We start from the raw sequence: 21902 nt of genomic DNA, 5'->3' as shown, positions 1-21902 counted from the left end.
AAAACTCATGAGAAACTTGGAAGGTGAAAATGAAGTGGTAGGCATTGTTTCTTGGACAATCATGGAGGTCAGACAGTACTGTGTAATATCTATATAAGCTCCCACTTAGAGGTTACATCCAATGTAGCAATTTTGCAACCTCTGGGGAAGTTGTGACTCTACCATCATGGTGACAAGAGGTGGGATCATCTCAGCTTTTCCTACATCCATCAGCTACATCTCTCCCCTTCCCAATGCTTTGGCTGACACCCTCCCCCTGCAGCCTTACAGATCTCTTCCCCTGCTCCTCACACATTCATCTAACCCCTCATTCCTAATTAAATACCTTATTCTTGTAATATTTATAGTGGCTTTATTTTCCTGAAAGAATATGAACTGATACCATTACTATATACTATACATATGCTAGATCATCTAAGACAGTTCCAATTTCATGATAAATCCCATAATATCCTGAAGAATATCATACATTTCAACAGGATGAATATGTTCAAAATCCAAAAAAAGTGACAATACCAAGTGCTGGTGAAGATGTGAATCAATATGAACTCTCCTCCATTGCTGGTAGGAACACAGAATGGTACAGTCGTGTTGGAAGACAGTTCAACAGATGCTTACGAAGTGAAACAGATTTTACCATACAGCCTAGTGATCACCCTCTTTGGTATTTACCCATTTGAATTGAAAACATATGTTCACACAAAAATTTGTATGCAAATACTTATAGCAGCTTTATTTATAATCACCCCAAACCGTAAGCATCTGAGATTTTTCAAAAGGTGAATGAATAAACAAATTGCAGTATACACACACAATTGCATATTGCTAAGTGACAGAAATCAATCTGAAAAAGCTATCTATCCTATCTAATTAATAAGAGTAATATGCAAATTGACTGTACTTCTGCTACACCCACAAGCCATGCCCACCAGCCAATCAGGAGCGAGTATGCGGCCACGGAGCAAGCTGGAGGCTTGGGTTTCCCTGGCAATGGAGAAAGCCAAGTTTCCTGCACACTCTGGTCAGCCCTGGACTCCACTCAAGGCTAAAAAGTTTCAATTATAGAAGATAAATAAATCCCAACAAAAATGGCTGCGGCCATGGAGTGAGCAGGAGGCTTGGCTCCGCTCAAGGCTACAAAGTTTCAGTTATAGAAGATAAATAAATCCCAGATACCAGGGCCTCTGCTTGGGTCGCGGGGGGGGGGGGGGGGAGGGGGAAAGGGGGGACGTGGCCGGCCTGCAAATCACCACAGGCCCCTGGCCCAGGCTGCCCCACGCCCCAAGGGGACCCCCACCCTGATCTGAGACACCCTTTAGGGCAAACCAGCCAGTCCCCACCCATGCACCAGGCCTCTATCATATCTAATAAAAGAGTAATATGTAAATTGATCATCACTACAACACACAAGATGGCTGCCCCCATGTGGACACAAGATGGCCACCACAAGATGCCAGCAGGGGAGGACAGTTGTGGGTGATCAGGCCAGCAGGGGAGGATAGTTGGGAGGGACCAGGCCTGCAAGGGAGGGCAGTTGGGGGCGACCAAGCCTGCAGGGGAGGGCAGTTAGGGGTGATCAGGCCGGCAAAGGAAGGAAATTGGGGGTGAACGGGCCTGCAGGGAAGGGCAGTTGGGGGGGGAGGAACCCAGGCCTGCAGGGGAGGGCAGTTAGGGGAAAACAGGCTGGCAGGGGAGCAGTTAGGCATCAATCAAACTGGCAGGGGAGTGGTTAGGGGGTGATCAGGCTGGCAGGCAGAAGTGGTTAGGGGCAATCAGGAAGGCAGTCAGGCAAGCAGTTGGGAGCCAGTAGTCCTGGATTGTAAGAGGGATGTTAGACTGCCCGTTTAGGCCCGATCCTACCGGGATCGGGCCTAAACGGGCAGTCGGACATCCCTTGAGGGGTCCCAGATTGGAGAGGGTGCAGGCTGGGCTGAGGGACACTGCCCCCCTATGCACGAATTTTGTGCACCAGGCCTCTAGTCTATATATAAAAGCCTAAGCTACCGTTACAACTGGACGACCATATGACTGGCCAGTAGCTATGATGTGCACTGACCACAAGGGGGCAGAAGCTCAATGCAGGAGCTGCCCCCTGGTGGTCAGTGGACTCCCACAGCCAACTTCCCACCACCTGCGAAGTGGGGAGAGAGGTGAGGAGAGAGTAACCAAAGAACTTACATGCATATATGCATAGCCCATGGACACAGACAATAGTGTGATACAGTCCTGGGGTGGGACGGGAGCTGGGTGGAGGGAGGCAAATGGAGGGGAAATGGAAGGCATCTGTAATACTCTCAAGAATAAAAATTAGTTAGGAGAAAAAATTAATTGAAGCCCTAAGTTTTGCTACCAAATGACCCACACGTTTTCTAACCACTTACTTTCTATGTGCCAGACTTTGGAGATAATGAGATGAATAAGTCTTAGATCCTGTCTTCAAGCAACTGAACTTAGGGAAAAGATATAGAGGTGGAAAAAACCACAATTGTTACACTAGTTCTAGTCTCAGAAACAGACTGAATTCTCACTGTTCTCCCTCTTCACCACTCACCATTTCTACATCCTGCTGAGTTATGCATAATTCTTCATACCATGTTCCATAATTTTGTTTAATATCATGGAGGATGTATTCCATAATAGAGCCAAACTCAATGATACTGGAAAATTCACTTTGGTAGTGATTACGGAAGCCAGCAGTATGCATGGCTACCAATGAACCTTTTGAATCAAACACTGGTGAGCCAGAAGACCCAAAGTAAAAAGTGGTGTCATAGGTAATCACATCAGGTCTGGGAACAATGTCCTGGAAACTTCTTTGAGTGTACATATGGATATACTGCATGTCGTCATTATAACCCTTAGCCTGAAGATGTTCCCGATATTTCTGTACTCGCTGACACTGAGGGATTATAACACAAGCATCAGTAGACTTTACCTCCCATCCTGGATAACCAATAATATATATCAACCCACTAAGTGGAGCAGGACCAATTCCATTATATAGTCCAACAGGTACTTGTTGTCCATCTTCTTTCAATTTCAGAACAGCATAATCAAGAGTTACATCAGATATCTCAAACCAAGGTTCAATGGAAAAATAGTTATTTTTTTCTTCTCTGTCTTCGTAACCAAATGTCACCCTTACACATTGACCAATTATGTCTGCCCACCTACTTGGCTCTATTTCATCTCCCACAATGTAATTTATTACATGCCGACAAGTAAAAATGAACAACCCTGTAAAAACAAAGCAGGTGGCACAACCCGTGTTCCCATTGTTGTCCCATTCTATGTGCCCAACTGAGTCACTACGACGAGAAAGAAGTTTGAGCATTTTAACCGGGATAGAGTTTTTTGTCTGTTTCCCAAAGTTTGTTTTATGTGCACGAAATATTGTTTCCCCCTTTCTTGTTTTCAATTTCCTTTTGAAGCTTTTTCTAATTTTTTCAGTTTCTCTTTTCAAACTAGGATACTGGGCCACAATTTCTTCTTTTAACACACAGGTGTTTCTTTCCTCCAACTCCGAATTCTGAGAGTCTGCCGAATCAAAATTCTGAGTGGCTGCCAAATCAAAATTCTGAGTGGCTGCTACCTTAGAGCCCTCCTTTTTCTCAACCTCAACCTGAAAGAGCTTGCCCTCTAAGTCATCAACTCGCTGTGTGCTTTCTACAATGGAGTCCAGGTTTTCAATGAGTTTCCAATCAGCGTTCTCCAGAAAGGAAAGAAATCTGCCATCCTTGCACACAGCATCCTTGACGGTTTCTCCTTTGAAAGCATAGACGCAGAGTTTGCACCCTTCTTTGTGAAGTTCCCCGCGTTTGACAATCTTTTTTATCTTCTTCCCAATTGCGTGGATAAAAAATTTGACACAGTCAGTAGATGCCTTGTCATGCCGGCCAAATATCTGGTTCCCTTTTTTCTGCTCACTTTTACTCTGGGCAAATGTAATTTCCAGGTGGCATTTTTCAGGAAAACAACTGAGGGGCATTCCAAGGTTTATGTAGCCTTCAATTCCTTCTATGCCCTGCACCAGCATTTCTTTGCCTTGCTGTCGTTCTCTCTCTTCTTTGACAGCCTGAAGCGTGTCAAGTGCCACAGATAAGCTAGCCCTCTCATTATGTGTGAGTCTGTGTTTCCTTTTTTTGTTTTTCCTGTGGTGTACACGCAAGGTAATGTAAAGTACTTTATCTTGGGATATAGCCTGGTCTTTGGGTCCTTGAGCCTGGGTATTAGTTATATCATTTGGGCCTTTTCTGGAGCCCGTCTTCATTTGAGGAGTACTGGGATTATTCTCTTGTTCTTTATTGACCTAAAAGGAAATGTTAAAGACTCTAAAATGATGGAAGCAACTCTTATATTTTGTTTTTCTTTTTAGTATGCAATTCACAATATTTCTCTAGGAAACTCAGAACCAATCTCCAAAGGCCAGTAAATAGAATTAAACCAAAGTTTGAGTTGGGAGCCAAGGTATAAGCTGAGTTTCCCATCCCATCAGTTAGATAAGCTTTTAATTATGCCAGATTGGTGCATTTCCCCCCTGAGAAATAGGAAAGAAACAAGTGTTTCTAGGTCCATTAAAAAAAGAAGAGATGCTTAAAAGTCTGCCAGCTCTCTTAGAGAATTCTATCAGGTCTCTGAATAATTTTTACTTTTTCTAATCACAGTAATGGATTGCACCAAAAACTTGTTCTTATAGCACCAAACTCAGCAAGAATAAGGTACCATGGTTTATTATTGGGCATTTAATGTTAAACAAAATCATCATCAGTTAACTAATTATTTGGTCATAATAACATAGTTATTTCTAATAGTAAAACCCTGATTCACCTACCATCTTTCATGTAAAGAACTTAAATTATTTCCTCTATTACATCAATTTATTCCAAAATCCTATGAAATGAGGAGCAACAAATATGGCATCTCTGTCCTTTTGATGGAGAAACTGAGGCACAGAAAGTTTTTCCTGTCAGTGCCTTTCTTAGGATTACATAATAAATAATTAATGAAGACAGTATCAGAACTTCAATATTTAGTCCAACATTTTTACATTAGACTACATATTCTTTTCCTGTATATTTAATATCCACAATTCCTGTTTTTATATGTCATTATATTAAAAATCAGGGATGGGGGGAAAGGAGAGGAATTACATAAGGAGAATTGATCAAATAGCAGAAACTGAATAAAAAATTAAGAGCATCTGATTCCTATGTCCAAAAGATACATATTGGCCAAGAAATATCTATCATGGCATGAGTGCCAACAGATGCCACTTGCTGGTAATGGGAATAACAATGCCAGAATTGCTGCAAAGATTAAGTGTAACATCCTGTGTGACAATCCTTAGCACAGTGACTGGCACATTAGTGAATTAACTTTTATTTTCCTTCTTTGTAATGGTACTACTATTCTGGATTAAAACAAAAGAAACATAAGGTAATATAAATTTATTCTGGGCATAAATATGAACTCTGAAAGAGCATCTCTCCAGCCTAATATTGTCAGAAGCATCTTTGTCGCACAGTCCATTGGAACACTAGGATGGATTTCCAACTATTCAAAGAATTCTTGGGCAGATATAGACAGTTTCAAAGAGGAACCTTGGGGCTTACATGATTATTAGCTTGCACTGTCATGGAGTGGGACAGAGAAAAATAGAACTAGGCTTGGCTTGGCTTTTCTACATACTTGGATGTTCTAGTTAGAATCAGAATGAAAGAAAGGCTTTTAAATTGCATTCTCAAATGCTCACCATCTTTCAGCCTTTCATAATAAATTCAAGGAGCATTTTAGACTTAAGAAGGAATACGATGGTTTGCTATGATAATAGAGTCCAATTAGTACAAAGGACCCCCACTTAATGTCAGTAAATTTGAGTCCAAGTATTCATTTCACTACTGCCTTAAGAAGCAACACACTTCTTTTCCTCTCTTCATAAACAAATCGAGGATAAGAAAGTCCTCCCTGCTTGCTTAGTAAACTTATAGTAAGACTAAATATTTAAAACATTATTTTATAAATTATAAACCCTAAGCAGATGTATTATTATTATAAAAAAGATCAGCCATATTTGCATGGTATATATTTTCATGCTATGAAATAATATTACTTTTGTTTTTATTCCATATGTTACTGTAATACATTATATTTGATTTTTGTTGTTGTTGTTCAGGAAATGTTACAATAGCTTTTTGTTAAAGACTGCTTTGATAGGGCACCAAACTCAGCAAGAATGAGATTTTTGTTAAAATTCCTCACTGCCACTCCTCCAAACAGAAAGAATACAATGAATGAAAAAGATTTTAACTTATTTAACATTCCCTACATTCAATGAGGTAATTTCTTGGCAGGAAGACTATAAACCCCAGTGTCAAGGATGGCTAAGTATAATATTGATACATTCTGTAAACAGTATTGACAAACATACCTGAGGAAAATAGTGCTCAATTTTCATATTATTCCTTGCATTGAATGAGACTTTCTGTGACCTGCGTTTCTTAGAGCTCATGATGGCTTGAAGATGAATAGGCAGTTCAGCTGAAACACTACAAAGATTCAAGTTAGAACAATATCATCATAGCAACCATTGTTTGTACAGAGGATAAGATTAACAGGGACCTTTCACTGTAGCTCCAGCTTCCCCCTTCTCAGAGATGTTAATTTACCAAGTAGACAGTTTATCCACCAACTATAATCACTCCAATCATAAAAGCTCTCCTTGATAGACAACAATCCTGAATACTTTTCAAAAATTATCTCTAATTGCCAATGCCCACAGATACCATGCCAAGTAGGTACAGCTGCTTTTGCAAATGAGGAAAGTACAACTCAGACAAGTTAGGTGACCTCCCCAAGGCCAGAGCTACATGGCAGAGATAAAATTCAAAAGCAGATACACTAGAGAAGGAATTGCAGTTGGAGAATTCAAACGTGTGTTCTAGCTACACTGATGTTAAAATCTGGCCTCCATTTAAATTGCATATGGCACAGGGGGATGGTGTAATTCCAGGAAAATGATGGGAAAATAACCATAATGACAAAATAGATGTACAGTGAGAGTTTGCCTGAAAAGTTAGGAATGTTGGTTGCTGCTTTACTTTGTTTGTTTAAAGAAGTATTTCCCCCTCTCTATTTCCTCTGATGTCTCCCCAGAGGAGAATGAACAATACCAATAAAAGAGTGAAATCTTCAATAGTGATAAATATCACTAGAATGGAAGCCATAGAAGGGCAGCAGACGCCTGTCTTCATCTAACACAATGTCTGTCACATGGCAATTCCTCATTAAAGGTGCATTTATAAAGAAACAATCAATCAATGAATGGAGTATGCATATGATGCACTATGCCCTGTTTTATGTGCTTTTCATAAACTATCCAATATAATTATTTTGTTGTTTTGTTTTGTTAATCCTCAGCTGAGGATTCCATTGATTTTTAGAAAGAGTGGAAGGGATGGGGAGAGATATATGGTTGCCTCCTGCACATGCCTAGATCAGGGCTGGGGAGGGAGCCTGCAACCAAGGTACATCCCCTTGACCGGAATCAGTGACCAGCGGATGCTCTATCCACTGAGCCAAACCGGCTAGGGCCCCAATATAATTCTTACAACTCTGTGAGATAGGTATGATTAGGCCATTTTACTGGTAAAGAACTTGAACACCCATGGAGATTAAACTATTTACTCAAGGTCACAAAGCCTCAGAGAGTATACTTTTGATGACTTTTTATAAACATTTTCAAATGAAAAAAAAAAAAAGACAGAATAATATAATGAGCCTCCACATACTTATCATATAGGGCTACCAAGCGCTCATTTTTAAAAAAATTGCATCATTTAAAAAAGTTAGATTATTTTACAGTTAGAGACATCATGACATTTTAACCCTAATCATCACTTTCTATCTCTGAAAATTTAGGCCTTCTTCTTACACAATCACAATATTAATTTATTCAGACTAAGACTCAATTGAAGTACATAAGTTGTCTTTAATTATTATATCTCTTAACTTTATTTTATTCTAGAAAAAGCGTGATTTGTTGAAGAGAACAGAGAAGTTGTTTGCAGAAATTTCACCTCCTGGTTTATTTCTTCATGTTGTTGCTTAATTTATGCCCTGGTTCCCCTTCAGTGGTGCAGCGTCAATTTACTTGTCAAGTAGAACTTATCTAAAGACCATGTTTTAAAGAAGCTGTGGTACATATGCAATGGAATATTACTCAGCTATAAAAAGAATGAAATCTTACCATTTGTGACAACATGAATGGATCTAGAGGGCATTATGCTAAGTGAAATAAGTCAGACAGAGAAAGACAAATACCGTAGGATTTCACTTATATGTGGAATCTAACGAATGAAATAAATGAACAATAAAACAGAAACAGCTAATAAACACAGAAAACAAACTGCTGGCTGCCAGATTGGGTGGGGGAAGGCTGGGTGAAAAAGGTGAAGGGATTAAGAAGTGTAATTGGTAGGGACAAAATAGTCATGGGGATGGAAAGTACAGCATAGGAATATAGTTAATAGTATTGTAATAACAATGGCACCAGGTGAAAGCTAGACTTATCCAGGGAACACTTTGTAAAGTATATGATTGTTTAACCACTATGTTGTACACCTGGAACTAATCTTATATAATAAAAGCCTAAAATGCTAAGTTTCCAGTGGACCAGTAGGCTGTTGAACCAATCAAAGCATCATATGCTAATGATATGCAAAGGCCGCTCAACTGCTGCTTTGATGTGCACTGACCAACAAGGGGCAGATGATCTGACTGGTAGGTTAGCTTGCTGCTGGGGTCTGGCCATCAGGACTGAGCGAAATGGGCCGGACATGCCCTGGAGCCCTCCCACAGTCCATCCCCTGCTGGCCAACCTCCCGACTCCCTCCCTGGCCCCAATCATGCACTGGTGGGGTCCCTTGGCCTGGCCTGCACCCTCTCACAATCCGGGACCCCTCGGGGGATGTTGGAGAGCCAGTTTCAGCCTGATCCCACAGGCCAGGCTGAGGGACCCCACTGGTGCACAAATTTGTGCACTGGGCCTCTAGTACAAAATAATATTAAATGTAAACTGTAATTGAAAAAAATTAAATTAAAAAGCAGGAATAAGTAGTCTCTAATTTAGCTGTTTCTTAATTATACTAATAAAAACCATTTTTAAATTTTGAGATGAAAATAAATAAATAGAGACTATGCTTATACTCTTAGACATTGCACTAGAGCCCTGGCTTCATCATTTTTTGGTAATGAGCTTCTCGGGAAACTCACTTCAGCCTCTCTCAGCCTTAGTTTTCCATTTGTTCATTTTTGGAATGCTTTTATTATTTTTGTTTTAAATATAATTTATTTAATTGTAAGTTTACATAATTTTAAATAATGGCTACATTTTACAACTGATTCTCACAGTTTCTGAAAATTTGACAATTGGCTTTTATAAGCTGTTGGGCTTTTACCCCTACACATCACTGCCCCTAAGACAGAACCACAAGGTAAAAGATTTGAAACTTTATGAAATATTTACACCATAACAAACTTAAAAAATAAGATGTAAGTAACAAAAATACATTAATTGCCTTTCTGCAAGGCAATTTAATAATATGTAACAAAATATAAGCCTTACTAATTCTTTGACCAAGCCATTTCACTTTCATTTATTCACTAGTTAAGCAAATTTATTGAGAACCTATTATGTGCCAGGAACTTCTTTTAATTTTTATTGAATTTATTGGGGTTTCATTGGCTAATAAAATTATATTGGTTTCAGGGATACAATTCGCTTGGCCTTAGTTTTCTGTTTGTAAACTTGGGTGGGCTCATCCATTTCCAGCCCACTCAAGGGCTCCCCATTGGAATTCATCTCCCCTCTCATCTCCTCTCTCTCTCATCTCTGTCTCTCCCTCACCCCCTTCCCTCTCCTTATGGCTCTTCTGGTCTTTCTGGTTCCTCCTCTCTCCCCTCCCTCTCCTGTCTCTCCCTCTCGTGTTCTCCCTTCTCACTCCTCTCTGGCCCTGGGCTGGCCCACTGGAGCTGAACTAGGCTGTAGAGAGCAGGGATCTGATCGCCGCTGATCCTAGGCCTCCATCAAGCCCACAGACACTCTCCCCCAGCACACAGCCTGTGACAAGAGGCATCCACTGAAATAAAACCTGTGCCTGCTGGACCCCGCAGGTGGGCAGCGCTGTGTGGCCCAGCTGGGGCAGGGGGCAGGCAGCTCTTTCCACATTCCAGCCCCAGCAGAGCACCCTGCGGCCCGGCGCCCCGCCCTCACCCATTCCACGGATCACCTCAGCACCACCAACACCCGGAACTCGAATCCAGACCCCAACCTAGGTCAGCTCTTGTTGGAGCTGCGCAGAGAGCTGGCCCAGGAGAACGTGCCCTGTTGTTAGCTCTGACCAGCTGGACAGGCAGCGGGTGGGGCAGAGATTTGAAAAGAAGCCCCACTTTGGCAAACTGCCGCTCTGTTGGCCTCAGGGTTATTTTCACTTTCATATCTGTCTAAGCTTCCCCAAACCCTCCCCACTCCATCTTCTTTGCTTTCCTAGGAAACAGGGGAAGCAGGAGCAAGGTGAACTAGTTGATGCTGTGTTGGTTTCAGAAAGTCCCACCAGCCTGAAACAACCTTCAGGACTATGGTTGGCCAGGAACTGGACACCTTGCATTTAGGGGCAGTCACAAATGAAGTACACCCTATGGTTACTAGGGGAGACATTCCAGATCAGGCTGCAAGGAGGGACAGCAAGGCAGAGCAGGTTGGAATTCCTGTTTTGAGGAGATAGAGCTGACAGACCAAGGTGGTCTCTGTTCACAGGACACACAGAGAGAGAACTCTGGGTTATATGCAGAGGGCTCGCCTCAGGTATTCAGCTGAGAAGGCACAGGGTGGCAATGGTGAAAACTGCCTAAGGTTAGGAAAGAACCCCTCTCCCACAACAACAACAACAGCAAATACAATTAGATGGTATTTTTCACAAAACCTCTCTCTATACCAGTGATGGCGAACCTATGACATGTGTGTTAGCACTGACACGCGTAGCCATTTCTGATGACACGCGGCCGCATGCCGAGGATGAAACATTTGCTGCTCCTGAGGATGAAACATTTGCGACTAGAGTCTTGGAGTTAGTTTTTTCCTCAAAGTGACACACTACCCGAGTTATGCTCAGTTTTTTTGGCGAAGTTTGACACACCAAGCTCAAAAGGTTGCCCATCACTGCTCTATACACCACCTGGGCATCTCAGTTTCCTCATTTGTAAATTAAGGAGTTTGGCTCAGATTAAACTTTGTGCCTGTGAACTCCCTGCTGTGGACTTGTGACAAAGGAAGGTAGGAGATCCCCCCCCCCCACCCCAAGATCACCATGCAGTACTTCTGGAGTGCAGTTCTGCAATTTGCACACCCCACCCCAGCTGCTCACAGCAGGTCTGTTGAAACAGCTGCCTGGATAGTGTCAAGTGACTTTCCAGGTGTAAAACTTGACCTTGAGGGCCCGGGAGCTGGAAGGGGGTTGCTACACTGGGAAGCTGTCTATCCATCCCTAGCCAACCACCCACCAGGAAAATGCCTCCTTGTCCATCAACTCTTAAAAACTGCAGGCACCACTCAAATGCAAAATAACCACTCACAGAAGCAGAGAATCTGCCCCAAAGGTGCTGGTGAGCGCTGCCCTGGGAGTCACAGAAGCTGCGGAGTGGCGCTCAGCGGGCCGTCAGAAGAACCTCTGCTGTGAAGCCTGCAAATGGAAAAGCCCGCGCAATAGGGGGGGGGGGGGGGGGGGCATCGCTTCTGGCCAATAGATGGCGAGGTAGCGGCGCCCCGTGGCTTGGCGGGAAAGACGAGTCAGCGCAGCCCCCTTAGCGATCAGGAAGGTCCCGCTGCCTTCCGCTCATCCACTCGTTCCCACTCTCGGTCCACCGCCAGCTTCCGTTTTCTGGGACGAACTTTGAGCAATTGTGCCCCTCCATCCCTCCCCCACCCCTCCGAGTCCGCTGTGGCCGCTCGAGGAGCTGAGCCAGCGCGGGGAGGGTGCGGGAGGCGCGGGGCCCGGAGCCTTCCCTGGGCTCTGATTGCTTGGCAGTGGCGAGGAAAGCTGACTATGCACCCCTCCATACCGCCATGCCAAGCACCCCCTAAGACCTCCAGGCCCCACCCAAATGCAGAAGATACACTCACAGAAGCGGAGAATCTGCCCGATCCGTGCCAGGGACCGCTGCAGTGGGACTGGGGCTTGGCAGATGGCGCTCAGCTGGCTGGCTGTGAACGGCCGCCCCGCAGGAAGTGAAAAAGCCCGCGCTCCTCAGCTTGTGGCCAATAGAAGAAGGCCAGGTTGCTGCCGCCAAGGGGCGTGCCAGAAGGGGCGGGCGGACTGGCGAGTTTCGAGGCGCCGCCCAGGGACGTGCCCGCGCAGCAGCCCTAGCTGTCATTGGGTCCTGCTGCGTCCCACTGCGTCCTTCGCAGCTTGGTCCACTGCCAGCTTCCACCTTCAGTGACAGACTTTCGCAATCCTGTCCCTCCACCCCTCCCCCGCCCCTCCGGGTCCATTGTAGTCGCCTGAGAAGCGGAGCCAGGGAGGAGAGGATGTGGGAGGAGCCAGGGGATCCGTGATTTCCAGGCGCTGATTGCACTGGGCGGGAACAGTGCTCCAGGCCACCAGAATTGCTTTGTGTCACCGCTCTCCCGCTCCCCACTCCCGGGTGCTTTGTGCCTGGTGATGGATGCCTTCAGACGCTGCGAGGTGGGCTAGCATCCCCGGCCAGACCTGGGACCGCTGCGGAAAATCGAGAACACTAGGTCCAGATCCCAAGGGCGTGCATTCGCGTCCTGCGCTTCACCAACTCCCATGGGGCAAAGTGGCCCCAAAGCAGACAGCTGAGGTCTAGCGAGACTTGGGGACCCCCACTTTCCCGCAGGCAAATGAGCCAACTTGTCGGAGGGGCTGATGCACAGCGGACATGCCCAGCAGGAGGAAGAAAGAAGCCAGCACCGCACTCCTGGCGTCCAGGACGCGCCTTACTAGAGGGTCCTGATGGAAGGACTCCAGAGTCAGGCATCTCCCAACAGATGATCAAAGAGGGCTTTGCACGGGACTCAAGGATACATCTTACTGGTTAAGAACCTGAAGAAGAGCAGATGCTTCAGTATTGGGTGCTATGTTAGAACAGCTGGTCAAAGAGGGGGAGAATATAATTGGTAGGTGATGATGGTGACAACTCTTATGTAACGTACAGAAAAATAGATGTTTATGTGAAAGTGGTAGTGTTGGTGGGATAAGGGGGAAAGCTTTTCCTAACTTGACCTAATGTAAAAAAATACACCGAGAACTGCCATCACTGCTTTGATTCTGGGTGCTGGGTGGGGTTTGCAGAGAGCACACTTTAAGAGCCTAATTGTAAAAATAGTATGAAAAAGGTTAGGGAAAAAACTGATGGTAGCAACATGTATGTAAAAGTGGAGAACAAATTATAGTCTGAGGGGACTTGCAGATTGTCTTTGTAGAAGCTGTAGATGTGAAAAAGTTAGGAGGGGCAAGAGGTGGTAGAGAATGGTGCTGTGGAAATTGCCTGGCATCTCTGGGGAGAGAATGTGCCCTGGGAATGAACATAACCTAAGGAGCATCATTGGCACTAAGCTCCTTGTAGGTGCGTTTCCCCATTAACTTGTTAGACACAGAACAAGAATCACATCACCAGGGTGGTGTTTAGGGTGTCAAATACCAAATTCTTTGTATGTGTATAAGGAAGATGCATATTTTAACTGAGAATTGATATTGTTTCAATTTTTTGAAGCCAATGAGAAAGTCTATTTATTTCAGCTCTACTACGTATTTTGCACATCCACACGATTCTCTAAATGTTTTTTAATCAAGAAAGCCCCCTTATTATACTTTAAGAAAACAGCCCCACATACTCTAAATTCTTGGCATATTTTCTTCTAATGTTCCATGGGTTCCATCTGATGATTTTGGAGTGACGACTCTTGTTTATTATTTTTCTCTTGATTGAGGTTCTCATTTTTCCCTTTGGTTAACAGTTTATAAAAGGCCTCATGTTTCTGTTTAATATCACGAAGAATTGATTCCATGGAATAGCCATATTCAATTAAGCCACACTTCTTACCTTGACATTCATAAAACTGTCCGAAGGAGTGTATAGCAACGACTTGGTGAGCTGCATTAAACACTGGGGAGCCAGAGGACCCCTCCATAAAACAAGTATCATAACTAAGTGCGTCACCGCGCCAAGCCACAGGTGGGAAACTTCTTGGGGTAAACATAGAGAAAGCAAGGTCTGAGTACCTCCCTGCACGATCCACTATAGTAATCACAGCACACTCATCTATTTGCTTGACCTGGCCGTCTGGGTGACCAATTAAATAAAGCGAACCACTAGGTGGCAAAGAGGAAATTTGTTCAAATAGGCCTGGAGGAAATCCATTTCCATTTGCTTTTAGTTTTAAAATGGCATAATCCAGGCCTTTATCATACACTTCAAACCATGGCTCAATGGAAAAGCATTCTACAGGAATAGAGTATAATTCTTTATAAGTGAAAGTTACCTTTGCACATTTGCTTATTATATCTGGCCACAAACTTGGATCTGTGCCTTCTCCCACCATCTTGTGTACAACATGTTGACAGGTGAAAATGAAACCATCATTGAAGACAAAGCAAGTAGCATTGCCTTTGCCCCAATAGATGTACCCGACTGACTTACTACGTTGGGTACGAAACTCATAGTTTGCAACTGTAGTAGAATTTTTAGTCGCTTTTGCAAAGTGCTTTTCATATATGTTGAATTGTTGAGATGGTGACAGTTTGTTTTTCCTCTGTTCTTCCCGAAAAAACTTTTTCATATGAAGTGCATATTCACTAAAATTTGGATATTGTTGAATTATAACTTTATCCAACATTTTGCAATTCTTTAGCCAGGGATCAGTTGTCTTCTCCTGGATATCCCAATTAATAGCAGATTGAATACCCAGCTGTGGACTTTGCCAAATGAGTGAGATTTGTTTCCTGTATTTTATTTTGTGATTTTTCCGATAATGATTTTTAATTTCAGAAATTGTCCGGCGTTTTTTATCTTCAATGTCATGTCCTAGACTTCGAGGTGGGAGAACTTTTTCCCAGTTGTATTCTACATCTTCAGTCTCTCCATCTGTCTCAGGTTTGAGGACCTGGACCTGAGATGGCATCAGATCCTGGGGACTGATTTCACCAGTGGCACTTGCATTCTTCTGCTCAATTTTCTTATGGGTAAACTTCTTGACAGGTGGCTCTTTAGGAATTTCCATTTCTAAGGTTTTCCCAGATACATCCTCCACTCTGGACTGTTTTTCATAAACCTTCTTATGATTTTCTATGAGTCTCCACTTTAACTGGTCCAGGTCAGACCGAAATCGACCATCTTTACAAAGGGCTTCTTGGATAGTCTCACCCTTCAAGGCATAGACACAAAGTGTACTTGCCTTTTCATGAAATCCCCTGATCTTCACAATATTCTTAGTTGTCTTCCCAATAGCCACAACTTGAAACAGAATGCATTCGACATCGTTGGGATTTTTATATTGGCGTGACAGCTGAACATTTTCCCCGGTGGAGGAAGTATCATTTTCTTTCTTGTTCCCCATACTTTTATAAAATAATATTTTTAAGTGAGAATGTGTAGGGAGGCACTTGAGAGGCATTCCTATATTTACATATCCTCCTATTGTTTTCTCTTCATAAGCAATAATGTTCTTATTAAAATGCTTCTCCATCCTTTCATGGAAATTTTCACTAGCTATCAGAGCTGAATAGATACTCTCATTGAGTTCACCAGATGCTGTATACACACTACGGTCTAATTTTCCGAATCTTTTATCCCAACTAAAAGTGAAATAACGTTTTTCACAGTCTCTACCATTTGGGTTCTGAGTTTTAAGAGATGTTTTATGCCCACTGACTTCGCATTTAAGTGCAATGGAGCTGCTGCATCCTCTGTTATCAGATGGAGAATGATCATCAGGTGTGCCAGCACATGTCAGCTTCATGCCAGTATCCTTAAGAAAGGAAAGATGAAACTTTCTATCAGAATCATCCTGAATAATAGTGTTTCATGTTCTTATAATTGGAAAAGTAATCAATAATATGATGGGTAGTGAAGAATGGAGAAAAATGTCCATCATTAGTCCATTGCTAGAGATAAACATTGTGTATTTTGTTTTTCCCCCTAAGATTTAATATGCAGATATAAATCTTATGTTACTTAATTTATATTATTCTGTCTAAGAGTTTATTTTTCAATAAGCCATCCACCAGTGCTTTCACTTCTGTAGAAAACCTTTGAAAACACAATAGGATATTTTTATGTACAATAATTTTTAATTCATTCCTCTTTACTGGATATTTAGAACGTTTCCAATGTTTTACTACTCTGATATGATAAACAGTTCTACACTTAAAACATTTCTGTCTGCCCATCTGATTATTTCCCTAGGCCAGATTCCTGGCAGTGGAAATACTGAGACTAAACTTATAAACCTATTTCACAACAAATCTACTGCCAAACTGCTTTCCAGAAAAGTCGCATCAACTCACCCCCATTGTCCAACAAGATTAGTGTGTGGTTTAATAATAATAATTTCAGTATTCTCATTTTAAATGCTTGCCAATTTGTAGATGAAATATCATCTAATTTCACTATTAAAAAATCTGCATTTGTTTAATGACTAGTAAAGCTGGACATACTAAATACATCTTTTGGACATTTTAAACATCATCTTTTAAAAATTCCCATTAAACATCTGTTGAGTTTCTATTGGGTATACGGTATCAACAGCATTAAAGAAATATAATAAAATGCTCGACAAATCACAGTATTGACTAGATATACAGACATGTATACATATTCAAATACAAATAAATGTATATATTCATATGCAAATAAATAAGCATTCTTTTCTCTGCACACTAAAATAACTTATGACTGGCTCAGTTTAATATTAGCATTTTGCCCATTTTTGAATAAAAAAGTGTGTTGGTCAAAAACTGGGCTCTGATTAATTGCCTAGGTTCAATATCCTCGCTCTGAAGTCCATTGCTTTTGTGACTTTCTGAAAGTTGTTTTATTGTGTGTTTTTTTTTTCATTTGTAAAGAAGGGATGGTGATAATATCTACCATAGAGAGTTACATTTAATGTTAAATGAGATAATCCATAGGAAGCGACAGGCATAATTCTAGGTACATAATAATTTCTCAGTAAATATGAGCTCTGTTACTATTTAGACCTGCTTATATTTCCAATATTAAGTGTTTATACTGTTGATTAGCCAACCTGTCTAACAAGGCATTTTTTGCATTGTTAATTCATACACTATCATTCATGCTACAGAAACACATATGTGGATGATGCCCCCAAACATATTTGGAACAACACAAGCAGGGGCCATAACTGCCATTCTTTATGAACAGTCCCCTCCCAGGACCCTAATGTAGCACCATGGCTCTAGAATGCTGTTCCAGCCAAGAGGTGTAAAGTGCAGTCATACCTCTGAAACTTCAGGTCTGGTACTCTGGTCATATTCAGTAGCACTGAGTGAGTTGTTCTCTTCACGTTTCACGGGATTCATGATGAGTTCCAAGAGAATCTAACACACTTCCACTACTGGCAAGATGAAGAAATAGGAACGGGCTTATCCTCACACTTGAAGTCACTAAAACAACACAAGATATACAAAATGACAGCTTTGAAATACTGGGCAGCAGGCAGCTCAGAACCATGACCTCTGATCCCTGAGAGTGGGAGTGAACCGAGGTAGCCCCACGGATGTCTAGCTCATTGTCTGGGACAGTTTGCAGGCCACAACTCAGGGTGGGGAGCCTGGCTGTTTCCCAAATTGAGAAGACAAGCTGAGGGTCATGGGAGGCCTAGGTGGTTCAAGTTTGTGAGTCAGAGTGCTAGAGAGAAGAGAGCAACAGTTATGCAGACAGAGAGATGGAGAGTCGGAGACCTGTGGTGTGTTCCCCTAGAAATTTCAGGTAAGTCTCTGTCAGTGCATGGCAGTGATGAAACTGTTGGAAGCCAGGGGAAGAACTCCACATAGGGAAAAGATAGACCAATTCTGAGACGCAGACAGGGCTGAGAATAGTTTCTGTGCTCCAAGGTCAAACTAGAAAACTTTATAATCCATGAGCTTCGGAGGCAGAGTACTCAGAAAGCGATTGCCTCCCCAGCCCTTCTGCAAAAGGCTGCTATGGTGCCACCTGACAAACTTGAAAAGCAAGATTTGCAAGGATACAACTGTTTCCAAGGACAGTAACTGTGTGTGAGAAAAAAGCTGAAAATATTGACAGGAACACAAGCATCTAAAGCAACCCCCAACATATAAAAGTAACCAAGCTTGCTTACCAATTAATAATGATCAGGAGTAAAAAGAAGAAGGAAAATATTGCCAATAATGTGGAGAGCAATCAATGAACAGAAACAGACCCAGAAGAGACACCAGTGACAGACAGATAGACAAGAACATTAAAGCAGGCATTACCTTGGATTTCTGGGTAAGTGGAGTGACAGGGACAGAATTTACCCTCCTGTCTGAAAACAAAAGAAGACAAAATGGGCAAAATATATGAAACCCTGATTGGCAAGGAACTGGTCACCATGCAGTTAGGGGCAGTCATAAATGAAGTACACCCTATGGTTTCTAGGGGGTGAGTGCCTGGAGACATTCCAGGCCAGGCTGCAAGGAGGGACAGCAAGGCAGAGTGGGTTTGAATTCCTGTTTTGAGGAGATAGAGCTGACAGACCAAGATGGTCTCTGTTCACAGGACACACAGAGAGAACTCTAGGTTATATGCAGAGGGCTCCTCTCAGGTATTCAGCTGAGAAGGCACAGGGTGACAATGGTGAAAACTGCCTAAGGTTAGAAAATAAACCCTCTCCCCCAATTTCAACAACAAATACAATTAGAAGGCATTTTCCACAAAACCTCTCTCTACACTCCACCTGGGCATCTCAGTTTCCTCATTTGTACATCAAGGAGCTGGGCTGATTAAACTTTGTGCCTCTGAACTCCCTGCTGTGGACTTGTGACAAAGGGATCCCTCACCTCCCCCACTCAAGATCACCATGCAGTACTTCTGGAATGCAGTTCTGCAATTTGCCCTTTGAACATACACCCCACCCCACCCCAGCTGCTCACAGCTGGTCTGTTGAAACAGCTGCCTGGACAGTGTCAAGTGACTTTTCAGGTGTAAAACTTGACCTTGAGGGCCAGGAGCTGGAAGGGGGTTCCTACAATGGGAAGCTGCCTATCCATTCCTCCCCCACCTCCCACCTGGAAAATGCCTCCATGTCAACCACCCCTTAAGAACTCCAGCCCCCACCCAAGTGCAAAATAACCACTCACAGAAGCAGAGAATCTGCCCCAAAGGTGTTGGTGAGCGCTGCCCTGGGAGTCACAGAAGCTGCGGAGTGGCGCTCAGCGGGCCGTCAGAAGAACCTCGGCTGTGAAGCCTGCAAGTGGAACAGCCCGCGCAATAGGGAGGGGGGGGGGGGGCGGGCATCGCTTCTGGCCAACAGATGGCGAGGTAGCGGCGCCCCGTGGCTTGTGGAAAAGACAGTCAGCGCAGCCCCCTTAGCGATCAGGAAGGTCCCGCTGCGTCCCGCCCATCCACGGGCTCCTACATTCGGTCCACGGCCAGCTTCCGTTCTGGGACAAACTTTGAGCAATTGTGCCCCTCCATCCCGCCTCCCTGCTCCCCCCTGCCTAGCCCCCCTCCCCCTCCAGTCCGCTGTGGCCGCTTGAGGAGCAGAGCCAGCGCGGGGAGGGTGTGGGAGGCGCGGGGTCCTGAGCCTTCCCTGGGCTCTGATTGCTTCGCTGCCCCAGGGCGCTTCAGGCACCGCGAGGTGGGCGGTGCGGTGAGACTAGCATCCCGGGCCAGCCCTGGTGGCCGCTGCGGAAAATCGCCCAGATCCACAGAGGCAGCGGTCCGGATCCCGAGGGCGCCTGCGCTCCACCAGCTTCCAGGGGACCAAAAGGCCCCAACGCAGACAGCAGGCGGCCCGCTCCTGCGGTGGCGTCTGTGGGACTTGGCCACCGCCACTCCACCCTAAAGGCTGGAAGAATCCCCCACCACCTGCACCACCACCACCTGCACCACCACCACCACCACCTCCACCACCACCACCACCACCTGCACCACCACCCCACCAACAGCACAATTAGAGGGTGTCTTTCCTCAAATTCTCTTCCCGTACCCCGCCTGGGCATCTCAGTTTCCTCATTTGTAAATTAAGGAGTTTGGCTCAAGTTAAACTTTGTGCCTGTGATCTACCCCCTGTGGACTTGTGACCAAGGAAGGTAGGGGATTACTTCCCCCTCCCCCACCCCCAAGATCACCGTGCAGTACTTCTGGGTGCAGTTCTGCAATTTGCACTTTAACATACACCCCACCCCACCCCAGCTGCTCACTGCAGGTCTGTTGAAACAGCTGCCTGGACAGGGTCAAGTGACTTTCCAGGTGTAAAACTCTTGACCTTGAGGGTCAGGAGCTGGAAGGGGGTTGCTACAATGGGAAGCTGCCTATCCATTCCTCCCCCACCTCCCACCTGGAAAGTGCCTCCTTGTCAACCACCCCTTAAGAACTCCAGGCCCCACTCAAGTGCAAAATAACCACTCACAGAAGCAGAGAATCTGCCCCAAAGGTGCTGGTGAGCGCTGCCCTGGGAGTCACAGAAGCTGCGGAGTGGCGCTCAGCGGGCCGTCAAAAGAACCTCTGCCGCGCAGCCTGCCAGTGGAAAAGCCCGCGCAATAGGGGCGGGCGGGGAGGGGGGGCACCGCTTCTGGCCAATAGATGGAGAGGTAGAGGCGCCCCGTGGCTTGGCGGGAAAGGACGCGCCCACGCAGCCCCCTTAGCGATCAGGAAAGTCCCGCTGCGTCCCGCCCATCCACTCGCTCCCACTTTCGGTCCACGGCCAGCTTCCGTTTTCTGGGACGAATTTGAGTAAGTGTGCCCCTCCATCCCTCCCTGCCCCCCCGCCCCCCCCGCCCCCCCCAATCCCTATGGCCGCTTGAGGAGCTGAGCCAGCGTGGGGAGGATGTGGGAGGCGCGGGGTCCTGAGCCTTCCCTGGGCTCTGATTGCTTGGCAGTGGCGAGGGGCTGAACAGCGCGCCCTGACCTGAGCTGCGGGGCAAACAGCCCACCACCGCTGCCCCAGGGCGCTTCAGGCACTGCGAGGGGGGCGGTGCGGTGGGACTAGCATCCCGGGCCAGCCCTGGTGGCCGCTGCGGAAAATCGCCCAGATCCACAGAGGCAGCGGTCCGGATCCCGAGGGCGTCTGCGCTCCACCAGCTTCCAGGGGACCAAAAGGCCCCAACGCAGGTAGCAGGCGGCCCGCTCCTGCGGTGGCGTCTGTGGGACTTGGCCACCGCCACTCCACCCTAAAGTAAGGTGACCAGATTTTAACATTGGTAAAGCGGGACACCATTGACGGGGGAGGGGGTGTGTGTCTTTTTTAAAAATATATATATTTTATTGATTTTTTACAGAGAGGAAGAGAGAGGGATAGAGAGTTAGAAACATCGATGAGAGAGAAACATCGATCAGCTGCCTCTTGCACACTCCCTACTGGGGATGTGCCCGCAACCAATGCCCTTGACTGGAATCGAATCCGGGATCCTTGAGTCCGCAGGCCACAGCTCTATCCACTGAGCCAAACCGGTTTCGGGCGGGGGGGGGGGGGGGCGGGGGGTTCTTGATTAAAAATTTGGTCTATATTGTAATCGCTTTTGTTTTTTTTAATAAAGGGAAATTCACTTCTTAGATCATCGTTGAATTTGCATCCTATTTTCTTACTCATTATGTTAAAAATCTAAAAAAATAATTTAAAATTATACTATAAATTATTATATACATAT

The 21902-nt window shown here is 44.7% G+C and overlaps 2 protein-coding genes across 2 annotated transcripts; both read right to left on the bottom strand.

The window, feature by feature from the left end:
• Positions 1 to 1922: 1922 nt before the first annotated feature.
• Positions 1923 to 20991, bottom strand: FAM111A (FAM111 trypsin like peptidase A). Its single transcript, XM_079789078.1, has 4 exons — positions 20666 to 20991; positions 11629 to 11735; positions 6428 to 6545; positions 1923 to 4309 (listed from the first exon to the last, which is right to left on the bottom strand). The coding sequence occupies exons 3-4, from the start codon at positions 6506 to 6508 to the stop codon at positions 2525 to 2527; spliced, it is 1866 nt and encodes a 621-aa protein (XP_079645204.1). The 5' UTR covers positions 6509 to 6545; positions 11629 to 11735; positions 20666 to 20991; the 3' UTR covers positions 1923 to 2524.
• Positions 13830 to 18577, bottom strand: FAM111B (FAM111 trypsin like peptidase B). Its single transcript, XM_079789073.1, has 3 exons — positions 18528 to 18577; positions 17532 to 17696; positions 13830 to 16042 (listed from the first exon to the last, which is right to left on the bottom strand). The coding sequence occupies exons 2-3, from the start codon at positions 17610 to 17612 to the stop codon at positions 13934 to 13936; spliced, it is 2190 nt and encodes a 729-aa protein (XP_079645199.1). The 5' UTR covers positions 17613 to 17696; positions 18528 to 18577; the 3' UTR covers positions 13830 to 13933.
• Positions 20992 to 21902: the final 911 nt, after the last annotated feature.

Source organism: Cnephaeus nilssonii (genome assembly GCF_951640355.1).
Source record: "Cnephaeus nilssonii genome assembly, chromosome: 13".
NCBI classification, from domain to species: Eukaryota; Metazoa; Chordata; class Mammalia; order Chiroptera; family Vespertilionidae; genus Cnephaeus; species Cnephaeus nilssonii.
This window is presented reverse-complemented; position numbering and strand designations above follow the sequence as displayed.